We start from the raw sequence: 23,156 nt of genomic DNA, 5'->3' as shown, positions 1-23,156 counted from the left end.
GGGATAACTGTTCTGTTGGCTTTTTTTTTGTTAAAGAAAAGGGGTCTTGTTTTGTGTTGTGGATGTCTTTTCCCTATTTAATGTTTTATTACCTTATAATAAGGTCATTTTATGATGAGCTAAATATTTAAATTAATTTCACTATATCTTTGTGATAGGGAGATGTGCTCCCCCGTTTACCTGGCACTTCAGTTTGTTGTAATGCAAATGTTTTGTTATTTCCATGTAAGTACTTGAATAAAGAAATATATAACTTGCCTTTTGTTTACTTCCTCACGTTCCTTCAAACACACAAGATATAGAGAAGTTTATAGACAAATTAATACAGGATTTGATAAATAAAATGACTGTTGTATTTGTTACTATTTATATATTACGCCATACATATGACATTTAACTCGCTCTTTATTTTTGTTGTATATATATAAAAAAAAACTCGGAGGAAATTAAGCGGCTTGGCTGACGTCACTTCCTGTTGGACGCTCAGAAGTGCTGTGATAGAAAGCTATGTTATTTGGAAGATAACATTATTATCAAGGGACAACGGATTAAAGGTTCATTGAAATGAGCTGGTACGTATCGCTGTTACATTGTAGACGTTTTACTTTTGAATTTGTTATAAGGTATATCAATTTATTCGAAATGACCAGAGAATGAATAATCGCCCAGGGCTCCGGCTAGTTCCTGGAAATGCTAACCTAACCGTAGACAATCAGTGGAGTTAGCCTTAGCTTTGAAACTCCGCGACTCTCTAACATTGCCTCACCTGTTTTTTTTTGTTTTTTTTTTTTTTATTTTATATCAGGTATTTTAATCAAGTTACTTTATTAACTTGACCCGATTATATATTACCTGAACTGAATGTTACTTGGTTAAATTTGGAGCTAAGCTACAGTATCATTACCATATTTGTTAGCGTATAGTTCCAACCACCTGTAGCTCTGTCCAAGACAATTTATCTTTACAAACAACCCCGAAGGTACTAACAACAGAAGACGACGAAGTGTTTCTAGCTTAACAACTTCCTTTGTTGTTGTAGTTCAGTGATTTTCCAACATAGTCATCAGAACACACAGCCTTATAAGTTTTATATGTCGTCAGATTTTACACACTTGATTTAACTAAATTAAGTAACTATAATATACTTGTGCTGAACGTATTGACAAACAGGTGAGATAATGAGAACGTTTTAATCCCTGATTCTCATCAACTAATTTAACTCCTTTACATTACCACTTAATTCTGACTGTAAATTATGTGCTTGATATAAGATTCACAGGTATTTCCTGTTTACTTCTGCCACTCAGCTAATTCTGAAACTCATTTCCGATTCAATAAGGTCAGCGTCTATTTACTTTGGATAGCAATGGCTGTAAAATGGATACATTTTTTTTTTTCACATAATAGAAGGTGTTCATTAAATCATCACCCTGCTATGATATTAATCTGGGAGGATAATGTGAAGAGATGCCTTTTATTACAACCAGGAACATATTTTGGTTCTTTATTGAGTCCACAACTTTAGACAGGGACATCATAAATAACACTAAAAAGCTCAGAAGCTTATTTTTACTTACACAGATTAACAAACAGATTTCTGAAATATGTACTCATTGATGGAGGAGTGGGATAACCTAATTTAGATGTTGACAAACCATCATTTGAGTATTTATGGATACACATCTACCCTGAGGAATCACTGGATGGAAAAACTCCCAATTAATGTCATGAACTAGGTTAATTGTTTTTAATATATATTATTTTATTTTAGCAATATAGACCTTCCTTGTTTATACAATAAGAATTTAATTGAATTGCTGTGATGGTGGTTATGAAGGATGGAAAGGTGGAGACGCACACTTAAAGACACAGAAGGGCACTTAGATCCCAGAGGTGCACATGTTCACTAAGACAGCAGGTGCTTTGTTACGTGACTCAAGATGTCAGCCAACAAGGTTAATTAAGCTGACCGTGACCATGGCTTAGCTTTAAAGTAAGAGAATGGTGAGAAGGTGAATCTGGTTCTTTTTTTCATTCTGTATTAACCTGTTGCTGTTGGAAGACTTGGGTGTGGCATCTGCGTGAAGCTGCATAGCGTGGCTAATTTCATTTAGGTGTACATGGGGTAGGTGTAAGCTCACACAGATGGAGACTTTATTTAATAAAATATAGAGTGGCTTTGTTCAGCCACAACTCGGACCACAAACCGTTACATCGCCAACTCCCCCATTGTTATGATGCTAGCAGTCATTACCTGAGTCACTGGAAGACGCTGGCATAGTCAAACCAGGACATCCAGCTAAATGTTCATAGGCTGCTAGGAGGCCAGTTTGTTTTGATTTTTCCTAGTAAGGATAAACAAGATCAAAACACCTTCTCACAGCGTATGACATCAAAGGTATGGGTATTTGTTAAACTTGGTGGTCTTTGCTTTGTGTAGCCCCAGCTTATTTTCACTTCCTTTTTGTCTTTCCCTGGACATGCATTTATTTGACAATCATAACTGTATTTTTTAATGTGGAGCAAAAATTCAATGAAAGATAGGTTGACCAGACGTCCCTCCTTTTCCCCCATATCCTACATTTCATACCTAGAAAAATGTCCAGGGGGAATTTGCAAAATCGTCCGGGATTTTGGTCGACTACAGTGCAGTAGAACCGGTGATGGTAGCCTGGACACCGTCGGCCCTGTGCTGCCGGTTCGGGTTCGGTCGTTCCGTCCTTAGCTGGCTCCCTGCCTGTCCGGGTGCCCGGTCTGGTCCAGAGAGCGGCCCAGCCCCCCAAACAAAAAAACAAAACAAAATACAGTGTCATCCTTTTCAGAATCACAGATCTGGTCACCCTAACTAAAGATAATTTTATTTCATACTGACTATATAGCCTCTTTTCCATTGAAATTAGCAGGTTAACACAGGTTTTTCAAAAACCGGTTGACCCACTAACAATCAACATTTGGCTCAATTCCCATTGGCCAAAAAAAGCTTACCCCTTTGCTGGTACGCTGCATGGCCTCTGTCCCTCTACTGCTGTGTGTCTGGTGACGTCATCACACTGCGTTGGTGTTGATGAACTAAGCCTTTTGAAGGGGATTTTTAACATGGGTTGCTTGCAGGGGCGTTTGACCCGGTTGGACACAGATCACTGAGCCGTTCCTATCGCCAGTAAAAGCCAATTGTTCCAGGGTTTAAACAGGTTTTTTTGGCCAGTTGGAAAACAAGAATATTAGCACTGTTTTACAACGATGCTAACCACTGAAGACCACACGTGTTCCTTTTAGTTTAAGGAAAGAGGAAAGTTTAAGTTTAAGAGAGTCTGAACAACAGCATAAAACTACAAGACATGTAAGCTACCTTCTACGTGGATAATCTTAACTATTTTTTTTTTTTTTTGCCTGCTTGGGTTTATTTATATTTCAAAGATATATTTTTTTTCTTTTTCCAAAATGGTAGTTTCGCACAGAAATGTGCAGGCAAGAACCCTTTCATTTTAGTGTTAGTTCAGTTTTGTTGTTTAGTTTCCTACAAAGAGCGACACATTTTCCTCCAGTGCTACCTAAACTAAGTCTATGTAATATCAGGGAAGCATAAAGTTTACATATTCTGTTGCAGATATCCCTTAGGTTTTACTCAAATTACTACACTTCACTCTTTGTCTTCCAATATCAAACCACTCCCCCCACTGTATATTAGTTTCTGAATGTGTTATATAAACCCATATCAACTTTTAGCATCAGGGACAGAACGAGTGCACACAACTGGCATGCAAATATGTTGTGCGATTGCAAGAGAAAAATATTTAATTGGCGATTTGCAATTGCAGGTGTATAGGTTAGGGAACCACAATATATATATTGTATTTTATATATATATATTGTTATTGGGAGCACAGTTGCTAAAGGAACTATCAGTAGAAAGAATCCAGCTCTCTAATCCTACCTTCATCATCACTACCATCCCTATTAAGACAGCACTTAAAATGGCAACCTCTGCACACTTCTGCTTTGACTTAAGTACCCTTATGCATTTACCAGATTCTGATTGAGTCTCCTGTCACCTTTCATACAACCACAAAGCCATAAAAGAATTGTTTCAAAAAGCTAGGAAAACTAAAGTTGCAAAAGTTAGGCTAACTTATACTCCCAACTACTATGTTTATAATGATTCATACATTGCCAGAGATATTGTCACCATCGTAGTATTAAGCACTATTATCACACAATGCAGATTTTGCTGATATTTTACACCCTGTAGGTATCCATACCTAACACTATAAGACTTTCTAACTGTAAAAGTTAAATTCTGTAACTTCTTTGCAGTAATTCAAGGGAACAAATCTAATTGAATTTCGCAATACATTTTGTAATGAAACAATATCTTAATTAAGCCTTCTGTATCATTTTTACCGTATGCACAATGCTACTTTACCGTCTTCAGGTCTTTGCTCAGTTTGTATTTATTTAATTGATTAACTTTTAGATGTTTTCTTGTTTATAAACAGGTTTTAAATATATATGCTTTTAAATGCTGTGCTTTTGGTTGCTGAGTCATTTGCAATGGCATTTGCTTCATGTGTGCTTGTGGTATATATTTAGAATGGCAATAAAGATAAAAATTATGCCCACTGTAATAAGATATAATATGAAGGTCTTACCTAAAGTAAACATAATATAAAGGTGTTTTGTTAGAGAATTCTAGAAAACTGAGGAAGAAGCATATGAAATACTGAAATGAACTAACCAACCTTCAGTCTAAGGCCCTGCTGTGAAAGCTGGACACATCGACATGAATCTAACATCTAGGACTACCTTTAACATCACTGATAAAATTACTGTTATATAATAGTCTGGATTCAGTGTAAATTTGAGCTAAACAAGACTTAGGCCCCGTCCACACGAAGTCAAAACGAACACGAAACGCTGATATTTTCCAAAACGTTTGCCGTAAAGACAGAGATGTAAAATAAATGTGAGCGTCCACACGAATGCATGAAAACGCTGCAAAATGTATGCAAGGCCTGTAAGTGGCGCTGTGGTGCCAAAGCAAAAATAAGCGACGAAATGTTGGGCATGGCACTAATATTTATACATGGTTGCCCTGCGGGTCCATTTTCGTGGTTCAGTCAAATTCAGGTGCTGAACTATGTCGTCGATATTGCTCTGTTCTTCCTGGAGATATTCCAGAAGAAGAAGATTCTGTTGTAAGCCCGACAGCAGGGTGAGTAGCATTAGTAGCAACAGCGCCATTGTTGTTGTGATGTGTCGCGCATGCGTGTTTAGAGGCGACGCTATGACGCATGCGTGTAAAAAAAAAATATGTGGTTAGAGCGTAAAGATGGAAACGCGAAAACGGCGTTTCGAAATCTTCCCACTCTGAAGGCTGAATAAAAAAAAGATCGTTTACAGACCCCCGAAACGCCGGCTTCGTGTGGATGAGAGGCTGGTTTGGTGAAAAATTTGTGCGTTTAGGCCAGGGTTTGTCTTCGTGTGGACGGGGCCTTAAGGTATTTAGTGTGATGGTGTTGTGTCTCTGCATCACTGGTCTCTGTACATGTAAATGATACAAGGTTTAACATTTAAGTCACTATAACAAAATGAGGTCAGCAATGTTACACTTCCTGTGAGGCTTTTGCTATTCACTTTTAAGTATGGATGAATGCAATACATAGAAAATGAATATAAACTAGCTTTTTTACAATACGTTTGTGACGTGCATGGATATTAACTCGCTTTACAATGTTCTACACGCATTGTGTGTCATTTTAAAACGAGACCTCAAGCAAGATGCCGTCATTCATTTCAGCCAAACAGTAGCGGCTGGCAAGCAGTACTTATACCATCATCTACTGCCAAGCAGCAGGTCAAGAGTGGAGAGCTCTGCCACTGAATGGAGCCCTTTATTGGCTCTGCTGACTGATGCATTCCAGCATTGCCTGCACACTAGGTTTTATGACGTAAGAGGTTTGACTTTGGGGTCATCATCAAAACAATTCCACTTCCCAACATCTTCAACCAGCCCTGTGTGCTCCATGGAATATCTAAGGTCAAACGATGCCGTATCTCTCTAATGGTGTACACATTTGCAGTTTTACTGAAAAGCCATCGGTTCTTCCAACCACTACATAATGTGTCTCTAATAAAGAAGACTGTCATGTCTTTGTTCTTGCCTACGTGCTTATGTGATGCAGATGACGTGTATCCTATTACAACAGAGATCAGATACCTATTTAATTGCATAGTGGTTATTTATTTTTTTTTTTTTATGACTGAAATTAATTTGAAGAGCCATTTCTAACCTATTTTCTGTCCCACAAAAAAAGCTGCAACAATGAACAAATGTTACCAATAGTTTCCAAAAGCTATGAAGTTTTGATGACTTTGAATATTTATAGCTCTCTTAAAGGGTTTCAAAATGTTTATTTTTGTAAGTCAGCTGATTGAGCTGAGATGGTTCTAGTTTTAAATTCTTGAGTTTGCCTTTCAGAAAATTTCACATTGATTTATTAAAACTATTCTGTTGCCACTTTTTTAATTTTTTAGAATCAAAGAAGTAGATACCATTAACCCAATGTCTCATCCTGCAGCAGTTCGAGTACAGAAAGCAAGACCGCAAATTTAGTTTAATTTAGTATCTCTGCCTTTGTGGTAGCAGTTCAGTCAGCTTTAATCTGTGTATGAATTGTCTCCTTTCTCTATTTAAACTTATAATTAATTTGCTTTTATGAAAATAATAATGATGTTTTTATCTGAAACAGTCCATCAGCTGTCTTTATTTATATGGTTAATAGAGTAAGTAAACCGAGCCACAAAATCCAGCAAACCCTTCACAATAAGAGCCCTACTTTTCTATATAATGCTACTATAACATCGAGAAGAAAACTTGAATGCAGTTAACACTGCTCTCTGTAAAATTATAACATTATTAAGTGCTTGGGGAATTGTGTATTTGAAGCGGCATCATTTGAAGAAAAAAAGATTTCACACACTGACACAAATCCTTGAGGAGGTTTACTAACTGGTTAGGGGAGCTAAGGCTGCTACTTGCGTGATAGGAACTATTGGGCTCCTCACATCTCTGGGAGTGTTTAATTGCAGATATTTAAAGTTGTTTTGTAGCTGGGTTCAACAGCTCTCTGCCACAATCTGTGTCTTCTGATTAGATTGGTTTTCATCTGTGGGAAAACTCACCTGACATTGGTGTGTCAGAAATGGACAGAAAATAGCTTATTTTCTTTAGATGAGCTGATAGATTTAATAAGATTAAATGTGAACAGTAAACAAGTTTCTTCGTTTACTACCTAATAGGTCTTCTTTAGGGTAAGGCAATTTTATAGTCAGGGGAGTGTCCAAAATGAAGACAAAACATATTTTGTACTTTGCAAAAAAGGACTTGCCCCATATCACTGTATTCAGCATATTTCCTTTGTTAATAAACTACAAAAAAAGGGTCAGGACAGGTTCTACACATCATACGTTTTCAATACTTTAAATGTCGGTTCCATTCTGGCCCAACCTAGAGACGCACCAATTGATCGGTAACCGATCGCAGTCGGCCGATAGCGCTTTTGTTTTAGTGAGAAGGTACACCTCAGAATCATCTGTGCAGTCAATTAATCAGGATTATGATCCCACTAAATTATGCAGTTCTTGTTCAGAATGACAGACCCTCAGCACACCGGCAGCACTGGGAATCCCCACTGAAACCACGGTGCTTAGGTCAGCCTGTGGGGGATTTCCCGTACCATTCGTAGTGGCTTAAAGTAAATATAAATACTTTTTAAGGTTTGTGGTAAAAACTATATGTATCAGAATATACAAATGAGTATTTTTCATTGGCAGGTTTTAACTTTTTTAGTTCATTTGGGTATTTATAAACTCTCTCGTCATCAAAAACTATCAGAGCTCTCCTTTTTTCTTTGTAGCCTACATGACAAAAAGCTTTAAAAAAAAAAAAAAAAAAAAAAAAAACCTTGGAGTTTAACTCCTTTATATGCATTTTTTTTTTCATATGCAGACAGCTCTACAGAAGCGATACCGGCTTGCATGTAGTGTCTGTCTCCACCAAAAAAATAAAAATTCCTGGATCAGCTTTTCTGATTGGTTGATGCTCTGGGGTCCAGTGGCAAAAGTTAGAATTTCTGAACTCCAGCTTCAAACACTCGGACGCCAGAACGCTCGGATGTTCCACTTCCAATGTTCAGAAGCACCGCGGGACCTCTGTTATCATGAGAGATGGCCCTTTAATCAGTATTAGTAACAGGAGCATCTCTAATATTAACGTGTCTAAAGGCAGACGAAGCTTTACCTAGTTGACAAGAAAACTGAAATAAATATGTTTATGGTGAACAAAGCAACTGCAAGACCCAGATATAACGGGGGCAGAGCTGGGTGGGTCTTTGGCTAGCTGTGCTCAGTAGCTAACAGGTAAGCCTCTTTCAGCTCAGTCAGTCACGCATATTAAGCTACACTTCACCATTTATTTCTACAAGTAGAATAGGTGCTGTTTTCTTTGTCTAAAATCTCCACAACAGTAATTTTTTAAGATGTTCCAGTTATCTTTCCCTGCCCTAAGTGTGTGTGTGTGTGTCACAGTTAACGCAGATATGCCCTCGCCGCTTCGGCAGACACTCTGGTGCACTGCCCCAAAATTGTAGGTGACCGCAGACAATGCCATGGACAGGAGGCTTTCGATTGGTCAAATCTACATTATGCGCATTTCCTGTTTGGTACCTTACCGGCTTGTTTTGTTTGTATTCCCGCCATTGTGTAAACGACTCATGAAGTTTGATCAGCTTGAAGAGCGAGGTGCGTGAGAACGCTGGGACCCTTTTTCTACCTGGTTCCCCGCTCTTTTTCGCCCTCATGTCCTTCTGTTGTCACACAAACTTGCCCTTTGCACATACACAATTGTGCGAGCATTGTGCAACACGTTTTTTTTACGCTAACAGCAACATGACCAACATGTCATGCTAACCCCGAAAATCCCTCATACTCCGTCAGCAACCCCCGCTCTGCCCCGCTGCGCTCCAGACCGGCTGCTCAAAGCAAAGCCTACAGCCTCCGCTGTGGCTTCCTTCCGCTCCCCTCTGAGTCCCTTGGAGATGGTAGAGAGCATGCGTGAGATGATTAAATTCAAAGCAGCAAAACATACGGAAATGATCCAGGGTTTCCGCGGATCATTTAAAATAATTACAATCCATTATTTTTTGGGGGATTTTTTTCATTAATTCCATAATTTTTTTATGGTATTTCGGTGTAACAATCATCATGTATCGAACCGAACCAAAAACCGTGACCAGAAACCGTGAATCGAACCGAACCGTGGATTTTGTGAACCGTTCCACCCCTAATACATATAATGATACATTTGTATTAGGGGTGGAACGGTTCACAAAATCCACGGTTCGGTTCGGTTCACGGTTTTGTGGTCACGGTTTTCGGTTCGGTTCAGTATATGTTTATTGTTACACCGAAAAAAAAAAAAAAAAAAAAAAAAATTAAAAAAATTTTTGAAAAAATGAAAATTTATGAAATTAATGAAAAAATCCCCAAAAATGTATGAATTGTAATTATTTTTAATGATTCTCGGAAACCATGGATCATTTCCGTGTGTTTTGCTGCTTTGAATTTAATCATCTCGCGCATGCCCTCTACAATCTCCAAGGAACTCAGAGGGGAGCAGACGGGAGCCACAGCAGAGGCTGCGGGCTTTGCTTTGTGCAGGCGGTCTGGAGCGCAGCGGAGCGCTGAAGGAGTATGTGGGATTTCGGGGTTAGCATGACATGTTGGTCATGTTGCTGTTAGCATAAACAAAACGTGTTGCACAATACTTGCACACTGTTGCACATTTATCCACAACTTTCTTTCCGCCGTCATCGTAGGTCACTCTAAATGCAAAGTGGTCCCATACAGCAGACCTATAAAGTGCTGCTGGCGCGTCTTCCAACTCCTGTTCTTTCCCACTGGCCATACCCACACAATTCTCCACAACTGATTTTTTTCTGCTACACCCGGCTACGCTGCTTCGCTTCTTCTTGTTTACTACTGGTGGTTGGCTTTGGTCGCAGTACCGCCACCTTCTGCTCTGGAGTGTAATTGCTTCCCCTATGAGAAAAAGGAGCAGCGCATGAACCGAACGAAACACATGCGAACCGAACCAAGACAGTCAAACCGAGACAGTCGAACCGAACGGTTCGGACGGTTTTCATAAACCGTTCCATCCCTAATTTGTATTGTATAAAAACATTGATTTAAGTTTTTATACAGTACTTTTAATTTGAGAAAATACAAAAAATTTTAAAGGTATAGTGGAGGATGTTCTTTTTCTTTTTGCAGTTTATTCATTAAAACACACAAAAAAAGATGTTATAATTTATAATGTGTGACAGAAACATGTGAAAGAAACGGTAGTGCAGGTTGTGAAACTGTCACCAGTAGAAACAATAAAACATTAGAAAATATGTTCTATTTAGCAGTAATAGCAAAGGTTAATCAATCCAATATGACAGTTTAGGTTTGTCAATCTTACTTGGAAAAATTAGATAATATGTGCATGTGGGAGTCAGTAAAAGGAAAGAATTCACACATGTGTTGCAAGAGAAATTTTACACTTCATACTTTCGCTTTTGTTATCAGGTTGTAATCAGTTGTCCCATTCATACAGATCTAGCAGGAAGCTAGACTACTAGGAGTGGTTGTATCACGTAACGAATAGAAGGGGAGTCGTATGAAATTTAGTCGCCTATTACAGTTTCTTTTTTCATGGTTCATCCTAACTTGGGTAACAGCAAGTGAGCTCGACCTCCTTCAATTAAAAAACAAATCAATGTTTATAGTAAAATGGCTAATGTATTAGTTCAAAGCGTTGAAAACAAGAGAAATAAATAAAATCAAATGAGAACAGAAAATAAACAGTTCTAATAATTAAACAATCTCATACTTTAAGCATTAATGACACCAGCACCCTGCTTTTATGTTGTTTTTTTATTGCATTAATGCTGCTATTTTTTTCTGCCAATGTCGACCTTTAATAATGTGACAAAAGCTGTCTTCCAAAAGCTCTTTCTCACATGGAAGCATTTTCTGATTGCACAACGAGGCCCTACATGACACCCTCACTTTTCCATCTCATTAGTCTACACACCTTTCTTTCAACGCAGCTGCTGCCTCTCTCTGCCCGTCAGCAGCTACTGGCCATCATTTAGTGTAGATTTTTGGCCATTAGGTGCTTATCAGTGTCATTGTGCTGACAAACAGATTTATTTATTTTAAATGCTTTTAAAAAACCTAACACTCTGCCCCAGTATCTTTAACCAAAATTGGAATTGTGAGTTAGTGAATTTATTTTTACCAAAAGACTTCTAATTCCTTTTCCTTTTATCAAAATAGATACATGCATTTCCATAGTTAATCAAAAGTATATAAAGAGTATTGCTTATGAGAAAATTGTGTGTAACTTGTGCAAAAACATCAAATTATGTGGTGATTCTTTGCTACAAATTGCGTTTTTCTCTTTTTGACTAGCAACACATGGGTTCCTGCCTGACATTCAGGAAAAGGCATATTACACTGATACACAATAAAGCATCTGTGTTTGATTGTCAGCTGGGGTCATGCTGCACAACCACAGAGAGGAGGGTACAGCCACTTCTGTTGAGTGATATCCGTTTGCAGTGGAAGCCAGATGTGATCTACGATGACACGAAGTTAATGTACAAGGCACTGACTGCATGTTTTAGAGGAGCAGAGATTAAAAGCCTCCGTCTTTCTTTTTTGAAGAATCCTAAAACCAGTACTGACCTCTGGTCATACATCATGTCGCTGATGACAATCTTAGCATTCAATAATTTCACCTTTTAGGTGGTCATTTCCCACTTGCTTGTGTCTGTCACCTCTCAGTTTTTTATATATTTTTTTGTGTTTGTCATTTCAGGATTCCCTTCAAGATCGGACAACCAAAAAAGCAAATAGTCTCTAAAACTGTAAGTCACTAAAGCAACCATTCATTACATTTTATCTGTCATAACGTCAGTGTGGCATTTTTGTGTGTAGGAGGTTTTTAATTTTTACAAATGAAAAATTAAACTGCGAAAGCTATCATACTTAAGCCAAAGTCCTTTTTGTAAAACAATTTATAAGGGCTATTTCAGGGGGCAGAGGTGATTACCTTGAAGTGACAGTGAGTGGGTGATCGCCTTACTTGCAAAAACCACTTCCACTGTAATGGGTCTGGGTTTCTACCTTCCTGTGCCATCCTAGGCAAAAAAAAACATGGAGTGGGTTATATGCAATCCAGTCAGATTGTTCACTTGTGACAGTGTGAACTGTTTCCTGTATTGTTTCTGCCCCTGTGTTTAAATTCCAGAGCCCACAGAACTACCAGACAGGAAGCTTTTACAGTTCTGTAACTTGTTCAACATGTTTTAAGGTGATGATGGACAAACCATTCAGGGCCTAATTAAAACTGCTTTGCCGTCCTATATCAGTCAACTCATCCTCTGTTTGTTTTCGCCATTCTAGACCCCTGTGTGTCTCTGGTGATGTTGTGTTATTGCACACTTTAAAAGAATTGGAATTAGAGAGTAGTAGTGTTTTTAGAAAACTTGCTGAATTATGTGTTGACAGTAATTGTAAAAAGAAAAAAAAACTGAAAAGCATAAGACTTTTCAGGTAACATGAGTTTTTACATTTTATTTTCCAGTGGTGTTTTAATATATATGCAATTGAGGTTGTCACAATTTATACAAATATAAAATATCGTTCAACAAAAAAATCTAAAGGAGTTTATATATCTTTACTTCTATTCCAAATTAGACTTTTAGGACAAACAGAAAGCTGATTTTTAGCTCAGCCTCTACAGCTGAGCTGTTGATGAACAGTGGAGTGTGGTTAGGCCTGTTCTTCCTGGAGTCAACGATGATCTCCTTCATCTTCTCCACATTCAGGATCAGGCTCTTGTCTCTACATCATCCCAACCAGCTGCTCCACCTCCTCTCTGTAGTACTGGTCATTGTTGTTTTTGATGAGGCCCACCATGTGGTGTCGCTTGCAAACTTTCACGATGTGATTGGTGGTCTATTGATCTCTCCCTTCATTCTCCCCACACTCGCGAAAAGAACCCTAAAATACTTGAAGTCTTCCACTCGAGGCAGGAACTCTCATTGGACCTGAAGGGTACAAACCACCTTTTTCCAGTTTAGAACCATGGCCTCACACTTGGAGAAGTTGATCATCCTGGCTGCTTTCTTTAACGACTGCGAACCGTCCCAGTGCATGCTGTAGATGTTAGCAGGAGGGAGCCAGCAGAACCATGTCACCCGCAAAAAACAGGGAGAAAATCCGCTGGGCCCTTAACCAGACTCCCTCCTGCCCTTGGTTGTGCCTAAAAATACAAGGTTATGAACAGGACAGGTAACAGAAGGCAGCCCTGCTGGAGTCCAACATGAACCAGAAACAGGTCTGACTTAATTGGGGCAATGTGGACAAAATTCCGGCTCCGCTGGAACAGAGAGCATGGTCCCAAGTAAAGGGCCCCTGACTCTACACTCCTGCCACACAGGGCACCGCGAGGGACACGGTTGAATGCTTTCTCCAGGGCCACATAACACATCCAGACTGGTTGGACAAACTCCCATGAACCCCCAAGCACCCTGCAGAGGGTGTACAGCTGCATAAGTGTTTTAATAACAAATGCAAATATATTTTTCTATCTCAATGAATTAAACAGACAAATCCCAAATGATAAGTAGGAGTAAAAACAAGACATTTAAAATGCTTCTGTCTGGATGAATACATTTATATTAAAGGGTTTAATATAAGCAAACTTTACTTTATCCTGTTTTTCTTTTCAGTATCATCAAATTTAACTTTCTGAATAGAATCTCTAGAATTTTCCGTTTAAAGTACTTTAAATGTACTTCATCAGATTTTTTTTATGTTGGAAGTGGCTCCGCGTACACATTTCATATTTTAAAGTATATATTTACATTCCATTTTCTTGCATGTTGGGTGGCAGCTATGAGTTGTTTTTGAAAATATCTCATAGATCAATTATTTTTCCAATGAATCTAAAAGGGATATTCTTATTAAGTTAGCATATCTTTATGAATGACTGTTTTCTTTATGTATTATAAATGGTTTAGTTCAATGCTCTGTTTTTTTGGTAGAAGTAGAAGAAGTTGTCATAAATGCAATTTGAGCTTAAATTACTGCCCTTTGGTTCTTTTTAGCAAAAGGTATGTTTTAAAGTCTATATCGGCTTGGGCAATATAATATCTTTTTTCCTACCAAACATGATTTTTTTTTTTTTTTTTAAGTTCAATCATCCCCTCTGGGAAATAAACTTAATTTAAAGGGAAACAAAATTCAATCTGTGAAACAAGCTGTTAAAATGTTTCACAAAAAACTATAAAAATATTAAAAACTAAATGTTTGCAGCTAGTATCACACAGTAAGCTAGTTTAGCAATCTTAGTACACACAAAAATACAAAAAAAAAATAAAAATACAAAAAGTACAAACAAAACATGATAAACTGATGTTACTCCAAAGCCCAAGGAGTGAATTGGTGAAAAACAATATACATTTTTCTAAAGTTTAAATATTCATTAACAAAAATATGATTAATCAATAACATGAAAGAATCACCCAGCCCACTTCTATACTCTCCAAATATAAGGTAATTCGGTTACTACATTAGTTAATGATATTTTAATAAACACTTAATCACAATTAAGTGGGATTAATTGCCCTGGTTGTATTCAGTAAAAGCAACAGTTCATTGTAAAAAGTAAACAGACTAAAATAAATTTACGTTTGATTGTTCATAAGACAAATAGATTGTTAATATGGGATCAGGTTTTTGTTGGACCCTGTGCTTTTTTGTTTTAATGCACCATTTTAACTTTAGCTAAAGAGCAGAAAAAACAAACAATGCTGACAGTTAAATGTCTCACTGCTGTGTGTTCAGAGCATCAGCTTTGTGACAGTTTTACTGTTACAGTGGTTTGTTGTCTTCAGGTTCTAACATATTACATGTAGAAAGGAGTTTAGCTCACGAAAAACGTTGATTAATAAGTCGAATCTAATAACATTACAGAAACTCCTCGTTTTTGTTTTCTACATATTTTATCTTGGTATTACAAAGTAACATGTTAAGATTAAAACATCTTTTTCATTTCGAGCTGACTTTATTTTTCTTTCTTTTATAGGTTGAAAGAGACTTTGAACGTGAATATGAAAAGCTCCAAAAGTAAGTTTTCTGTTAAACAATCACTGTTAATAGAGAACATTACATGAAGCATGTTTGGCTTGTGTCATTTTAGTTAAAGTTTATCTCTGCTCTAAAATATGTTGATTGTATAAATCAAAAGTAAAGATTGTTTGTGCCATGGATATGGAGAAAGATGATTTCTCACTCAACTAATTTTGAGAATAATTTCCTAAAAATAAGTTTTATTCTTTCATAAAAAAAAATGAAATATTAGCAGTTGCTATTTCAGTGTCTCTGTGAAACAAAGGAAGCCGAGATCATAACTCTTAAAATCTGAAGATCACAGCATGTAGAAACTCCCTGAGGGCTCAGAAAAATGAGTGGGAGAACTGTTTTCCACTCAGGTTTCAATGAGTAGGAGGGCCCTTTATCAGGAAGGTGTGGTACCAATAAACCTTATAGGTGATTCATGGCAGCGGGCATGTGCAGACATTTAGTTTCCCACCCTAGAGCTGCATATCAACACATCGTGGGGGAATCCATGACGTTACACTGGCGTTACGTGCAATCTGCATTTCCTAATTTTGGATAAGAATTCTCACGTTGTGCAGCTTTTGTAAAGTCATTCAACATATGACAAAACTAAAAAAAGCTCATATTGTAGTTTGATGTGACAAGTCTTCTTTCAATCTCTTCCAGTCATTAAAGCCACACTTATAGACACATATAAAATAAAATAGATAAACATTTATATAACACTGCAGCCAATGCTTTGAGCCATTAAGTTTAAGCTTGATTTTCTACCTTTGACTTCATCTTTTACATGCATTTTATTAGAGTTTGTGTGTACAGTCTGATGTAGGGAACTTTTTTAGCCTATGAAATTTTTATTTTTGAATAGATTACAGTAATTACACAGAATAAGGTTGCAGCTTATCTAAGGAGGAGTTCCTGTTAATGGGCCTTTAGGACCTATTCATGCTGCTAGTCTAGTTCTGGTATTGGTTAGTCTAATAAATTTCACACCTTCAGTTGGCACTGTTTGCTATCAGACCAGCACTAACAATGTCATGCAGTTGGAACGGATTAGTCCAGTGTTGAATCTCATCTCATTGACCATTCAGGACCAGTAGCAATAATCTATCCCCTTCCAAATTCCTACTGACATAGAATAAATCCCAATCTCTTGGTCAGTTATTTGAGTTTGTAAAGGATTTATTTAGATCTAGTTTTAGCAATAAAACTTATTAATTAATGTTTTTTTCTGATCAGCAATGTGATTATTTTCTTTCTTGAGCAGAGCAATAAGTAGAAGTATCTGACTCTTTTCTAAGCTTTATATATAGTAACATTTTTAGCATACATTGGCTTAGGTCTGCAGTGTATATTTTAGTATTGTTTTATGATACAATCCAATTCAGCTTATTTATATAATACCAATTTAAAAAACATGTAATCTAAAGGAACTCTATGGGGACAAGTCAAATTAAAACATACAAACAGATTGCTTAAAAGTTTTCAGTCAAAAGAAACCCAGTTTATTAAAACCAGTAGTTGACTTGCAGGACTAGCTCTTCCTGGATGAGTAGTTAGTAGATAGTTGCTAGCATTTTTGTCGTTGCTCTCATAACAAGCATACATGCAGCAACCACAAAGAAAAAAAAAGTCCAGCAGAACCAGGCGTGGTATGAGCTGCCTTCTTCCTAGGCTGACCAGGGGTTCAAGGAGAGAGAAGCAGACCCATAAAAATACTGATCCATAAATACCTTCTATGTTGAAAAATGTAACTGTAAACTAGCTTCATATGTGGCTCTGTCTACAAAAGAAACAGTTAAGCAGACAAGCTCTTGACAGTTTTTATGTCAGAGTAATATAAGAGAGCACATACAGTGAGTCACAATAAAAGCTTGGCCAGTAGCTATGTCTAGGATAGACACAAATCTCAGCACTGAAAAAGAGACCCAACTATCATCTAAAATGGAAGATGTTTATGACATTAGCCCAGTTGACCTATCAATATAATTCTTAGTAAGTGAATATGAATAGATTAAGTGCTAAATATTGAAATTTTCTTTGCTATCAGTTTACAGTATCTGATTTTTCTAGTCTTCCAAAGTCGGGTTTTCTAGTAGAACAGTTATTGCATTCTTCATTTTTATTATATAGTCTTTAAAAAGATAGAAGTACTGATGGAAGTGAGCCCCTATACAATTACATGTTTTAACAAATCAAGTGAAGTGATATGATGGCTGTCTCTTGGGAGTTTCTAACCCCCCCTTTTTACCTTAATTGATATAATGAATGGCATGTGTTTTCATCCTCACTAGTCAGGTAATTGCTTTTTTTTTCTTTTTTCTTTTTTTACAGCATCAGTATAATACATCGAGTGGAATGATTGAAGATGTTAATATTTTTTTGCAGAAATATAGTATACACCGCTAAAAAGATTTCCTCTGCTGTTAATTAGCCAACGTATTTTATGTGGAGGCAATGAAATGTTAAATTTTTTTCTTCTTAAAACTATATTTTGTTTTAAATTAGTTTCATTTTCTTTCAACTCGCTTTTCCATTTCAGTCCTGATTTATGAGTGCAGAAGATATAAAAAATAGTTGTTTTTTTTTTTGTTTTTTTTTACATTTATTGATTCTTTTTATTTTTTATGCACTTTTCTAGATCTATTTTTCAGTGCTGTTGATTAGTTTTTGATAACTGCTGTTTTTTTTATCCAACAGGCTTGAGGACCAGACTAAGAAGCTTCACAAAGACATGAAGAAGAGCACAGAAGCTGATTTAGGTGTGTTCTGCTAAAAACCTTGTCTTATCACTAGATTTTATGTGCAGGTCTACTTGTTCACCAGCTTGCTTGATGTTGTTTAGCAGGTTTCACCAGGTTCATAAGATTCAAGTCACTTTTTTTTTTTTTTTTTTGGTGATGTGTTAACGAAAAAAAGCCTTACTCTAAATGATCCTTTTCATACTTTCCTAGAGTCCTTTATCTCATTGTATCTCATCTTCCTCTCTGTGCACCGCTCACTTACAGCTTGATTTGTATATTGTCTTTCCAATCATTTGTTTTTGCACTTGTCAGCAACAGAAACCATGTTTGCTCTAGATGTATTTGCTTTATATTGTTGGTTTTGGATTTGTGTGTTTGTGAAGTAGCGGTAGAAATGGCCTGTGGTAAGAAGTCGGTTGTGGGGGCGGAGGAGCGGGAACGGATGGAGAAGCAAGAACCTCCTTCATTTCCTCTCCTTTGTGCTCTGGAATATGGATGTTTGCATCATCAAAGTGTCATAGCTGTCAGGGCCTCATTATTCTTAATGGATTCCATGTGTTACTCGGGTCCCATCTCTTCCAACTGTTAACCCAACAAAGGACTGGACCTACCCTAAATGTCAGAACTGTAATAAACGGTTTCTAGTAGTGTTAGCTATTATTTCTCTAGTAAAAGTTTGTACTATTCTGAGCTTTGTTCACACATACTTTGTTCACATCTGGGTTTGCGGCAGTAACACTTTTAAAGGATTAGTAAATTTGTAAATACAAATTGAGTTTCAGAAGTCCTCATACCTCTTTGACATTTTCCTGTTTACAACTGTAACCTTCAATGGTTGTTCTTGTGATTTGTTTGTGGTAGACCAACACAAAGTAGTGCATAATTATGAAGTGGAAGAAGATTTGAGCCTGGTTTTATAAAATCAGCATGGCATATATAGCCTTCTGCTTTTTAACCTGTTTTCTTCCAGGTTTTCACTCAGTTGCTGTTGCATATATAATGTGGTCTAGTTTTGGTTTTACCACAGACACATCATTTTATATCACAAAAGCTTGATTTTGTCTCATCTTGTCCAGAGTCTGCTGTTCATTGCCATGGGACTTACCTGTTTCATGGAATAGAGTTTACTTCTAGCTGGCATGCATATATTGTAATTGCGACCAATTATCCTGTCCTATTTAGAACCAAATCCTCCTTCTCCACAAAATAATCCCTGTTCGGTCTGCTGTGCTCTTTGGTCTGATGATGAGTTTTGTTCGATCATGTTCTCTAGCAAAAATCTGAGACCTACGCAGAACAGATTGACTAATACTAAGATTGGATTACAGATCGGTGGATGGTGATTGCTAACCAAAGTACCTCTTTTTTTTGGTTGCAGTTAGTTTTATTAAGGAGGATTAGAGTAACACTAGCTGAATAAACATGTATGCTACAGATTTTTCATGAAGAAATTTCAGTTTTTCTTAGTTTTGTCATCAAAACATTCAATCAAAATGCATTATGATTTAATGTTGTAACCCTAGAACATGATATGGTTGTAGATATTTGTAAATAAATATAAATATCCAGTGTTTTGCTTGTTTCGGTGCCTCTTTACTCAGTCTTCCGCTGACAGACTCAAACTCTGCTGACCTTTTTCTGCAACCGGTATTTCTCGTCGCACTCAGCACTCTCTGTGAACTTGGACTGCCATTGCCAAATTCAGCTTGCGGTGGTTGTGTCTGTTTCTGCTCCTGGAGCAAGTGACTCAGTAGAGAGACGGGTAAATAAACATGGAGGAATGCCAAAATAGTGACCTGGCCACCCAGCTAGACAAAATAACAGGGCAGGGACAGCTAGTTAGCCGTGACTAGGTTTTGACAGTATTATGTTTAGATATAGCTCTTTGTCTTATACGTTTTTTTTTTATTATTATTCTAACATTTATTTTGCAAAGAAAATTAATTAATTAATTGGCTCAAGTTGTCCTCAGGTCAGCTCTTTTGATTTTACCATTTTGTAAATTGGCTCATAATAGCCAAGTGGGTTTTTTTTTTTTTTGGTGATCGGTTGGTAAATTGTACAGAACAAGAAAAACGTGTTAGAAGAAGAATCCCAGTTTGGTAGCAAAGACCATTAGTTGTCCTATGTTTGAAGTACGCAAAGTTCTGTGCAGGTCTTCCTTTCAGCTAGTTACGCCTCTGCATTGCAAGTTTGTTGTGACAGTGGGCGCTCGCTACCAAACCAGTTTTGGCACTAAAACTGGCTTTAGCAATACTTTGTAATTTCACTTTTGCTAGGACCATCCCTAACACAGAAGAAACGGTAATATTTTAGCAATGCAATAACGTTTTAGCCAGAGGGAAGAATCACAGAGGCTGACAAGTAATAAAACTGTTGGAGGTGTCATGTTTACCTCCTCAGTTTATGGTTAAACCATTTCATTTTGAGTAAATAAAAAAATAAAAATATAGAAAAAAAACACAAAGGTGTCTAAAGCTTTTCTGTAATAGGAGTTACCAGTGGATAACTTCCTTTTCCAATAAATCGAACTGAGAAATTTTATTCTGACTTCTTAAACAGTACGTCTTTAAATGAAGAATTTCTGGTTAAAATGTTTCAAACATAGATGAAAAAGCAGCCATAAACACTGTATGTTCTGTAAATCAGCAGCAATCATTAATAATTGTGTTGGTGAAGGTTCCCAGTCATCCAGGTCATAGTCATTCCAAAAAAAAGAAAATTAAAAACAATCCAAGTTTGAAGATGTTTCGTTTCCCATCAAAGAAGCTTTTTCAATTCAAAATGTCAGGAAACTCAAAACTCAACGCTATTCTTGATATTTTCAATTGAAAAAGCTTCTTGGATGGGAAGCTAAACGTCTTCAAACGTGGAAACATAGTCCAGTGGATTGTTTTTAATTTTCTTTTTTTTTTTTGGGGAGTTAAAAATTGGGAAATCAGAGTTATTCGAAGCAGAGAAATTTAGTCTGACTTCAGAAACGGTACTGGTCTTTTAATGTAAACAGAAAGGATGAACAATTTCTGGTTAGAATGTGTCAAACAGAGGTGAAAAAGAAGCCATAAACACTGCATGTTCTGTAAATCAGCAGCAATCATTAAAAATTGTGAAATCAGAGTAGTTGTATGATATCGGATTTATTCTGTAAACTGTCCCCTCACTCTTAGATTTCTTCAAAAATTTAAAATATAACAGTGGGAGGATCAAACCTTTAGTCTAAGAGACTTTTCCAGCGATGCTGTAATCTGGCTCCATGCTGGTTTGTTTGGCTTTGGAAAATCAAACAGGTTTATATAACCACTAAAGAACTGGCTAACCAGCTCTGGTTTAGCACCAGAGCCTCTTTGGTAGGAAAAAAAACCAACCTTAAAATAAGCGCTAATCTGAAATGTGCTCTGTGTCTGAACAAAGTGCCATGTGTGCAGATTAACCATAGACATTGCATGAAGAAACATGGCAGAGATTCCTGGTGTACTGGTGAAAATTCAAAAAGCCAAGCATCCCTGCCAACCTCTCTGAATTTTACAATGGGGTACAGCATTGTTGCCATCTTTCTTCTGCTTTCTCTGAAGCCTTTAGATAGCCTCCCACATAAGGGATTCATGCACAGAAAAATGCTGAAAGCCTTTTTTACACCCCTATTTGACGATGTTTTAACAGTGTTCCCTGTCTTGTGTGTGTGTGTCTGTCAGCCATGTCTAAAGCAGCAGTGAAGATCTCCGCAGATCTGCTGAGCAACCCTCTGTGTGAGCAGGACCAGGCCTTCCTGGAGTCCATGAATGAGTTGGACAAGGCCATGAAAAGGATGGATGCGTTCAACCAGGAAAAGGTCAGATTCAGTATTACACTTAATAATGCTTTTGCTGCAGTCTCGGAAATCACTATTGAAATAACGGTTATTAGGTGTTGTGTTTTTGTTAGATATAATTAAGAGAAAACCATACATTCCTGTTAAATTTTATTGGTTTTGCCTGGTGGTGGCATTGTGCTCTAAAAACTCTAGTTTCAATCTATCTGCTGTGAAACTGGTGTGTTTGTGACCTACTTGAGGGGCCTCATCTTGAGAAAAACTCTGCCTGAAAACTCACAGGACTTATTTTCTTCTAGGGAATATTTTTATTGCATTTCTGACTGAAAAAAGATGTAGTGCAAACAATTTGAAAATCTTCCATACATTTTGTTACGCCGTAACTAAACATTTCGGTATTAGAACTAATTTCGGTTCCCGTTTTAGGGGTGAACTTTAACAACAGTAGCAAGTTTTGTTAGCTTTTCCTGAAGAAAAAGAGGGATTTTTTTTTTTTTTTTTTTTTTTTTTTTGTTTTTTTAATACAGCTGTAGAAAATCTATTTTTATTTGGAAATGTAAGGTTATTTACTTTCTGGGGCCAGGACATTTATTTCAAGAAGCTTACTTTAAAGGATGGAACCAGATCAGTCAACCCATGCACACTAACTCAATGGATGGACGATCTGTCAGGATTACCTCTGGTTGAGGGGCGTGGCATCTACATGTGGCTAACTGGAAAACAGGAAGATTTGAAGTTCTACATCCCCTCGTTTTATTGGTTTAACCAGAGCTACTGTACTTTTTTATTTGGCAGTGACAGAAGATATGGGATATAACTTTTAATTGTACTCTCACAATTCTAGCTAAAGTAAAAGTGACGTAGACCGATAAAAAGCTCTATACTATTCACGTTTTTTGGGACACAAGCTTTTACTTATGTATTTCCCTGTAAACAATTATATTTGCTGAAAATACATATTTCAATTTGTAATGAATCAAATCTTGTTGGGTTTTTTTCCAGTAATTTACACAATTATTTAAGCTTTGTGCTTAAGACAATAATTGTATGGGCTGTAGCTAATGATTATTTTGCAAATGGATTATTCTGGCGAGTATTTTTTTCGATTAATCTTTTGATATTCGGATAGCCAAAGCTTAGACTTTTTACAAATTTAAAACAGGCGAAACCAAAATGTTTCCACTTCTGGGTAGAACATAGTGATGTACGAAAAAGCCTTTTTTTTTAATTCTTAATTGCAAATTTTTTTTTTTTTTTTTCTCTCACAATTTTGGTATGATTACTGCTCTAAGTGGGTCGCTCTGTCAGCTAAAGACACTTTTTTGTCTCTATTCTCCAGTTAACAATTATTTGATTGCTAAATTAGT

General features: G+C 36.9%; 1 protein-coding gene across 1 annotated transcript in view; it reads left to right on the top strand.

Annotated features, from left to right (window-relative positions):
* Window positions 1–457: 457 nt before the first annotated feature.
* bin3 (bridging integrator 3) overlaps window positions 458–23,156 on the top strand; it is a 39,775-nt gene continuing 17,076 nt past the window's right edge. The window contains exons 1-5 of the mRNA XM_015389191.1: window positions 458–572; window positions 11,927–11,975; window positions 15,203–15,243; window positions 17,938–17,999; window positions 21,674–21,810. Of these exons, the coding sequence (XP_015244677.1) occupies window positions 565–572; window positions 11,927–11,975; window positions 15,203–15,243; window positions 17,938–17,999; window positions 21,674–21,810 (297 nt within the window). The 5' untranslated portion in view covers window positions 458–564. The remainder of the gene's footprint in view (window positions 573–11,926; window positions 11,976–15,202; window positions 15,244–17,937; window positions 18,000–21,673; window positions 21,811–23,156) is intronic.

This window comes from Cyprinodon variegatus, unplaced genomic scaffold, assembly GCF_000732505.1.
Source record: "Cyprinodon variegatus isolate N-32 unplaced genomic scaffold, C_variegatus-1.0 Scaffold451, whole genome shotgun sequence".
NCBI classification, from domain to species: Eukaryota; Metazoa; Chordata; class Actinopteri; order Cyprinodontiformes; family Cyprinodontidae; genus Cyprinodon; species Cyprinodon variegatus.
Note: the sequence above shows the minus strand (reverse complement) of the source record. Positions and strands in the feature narration are given on the sequence as shown.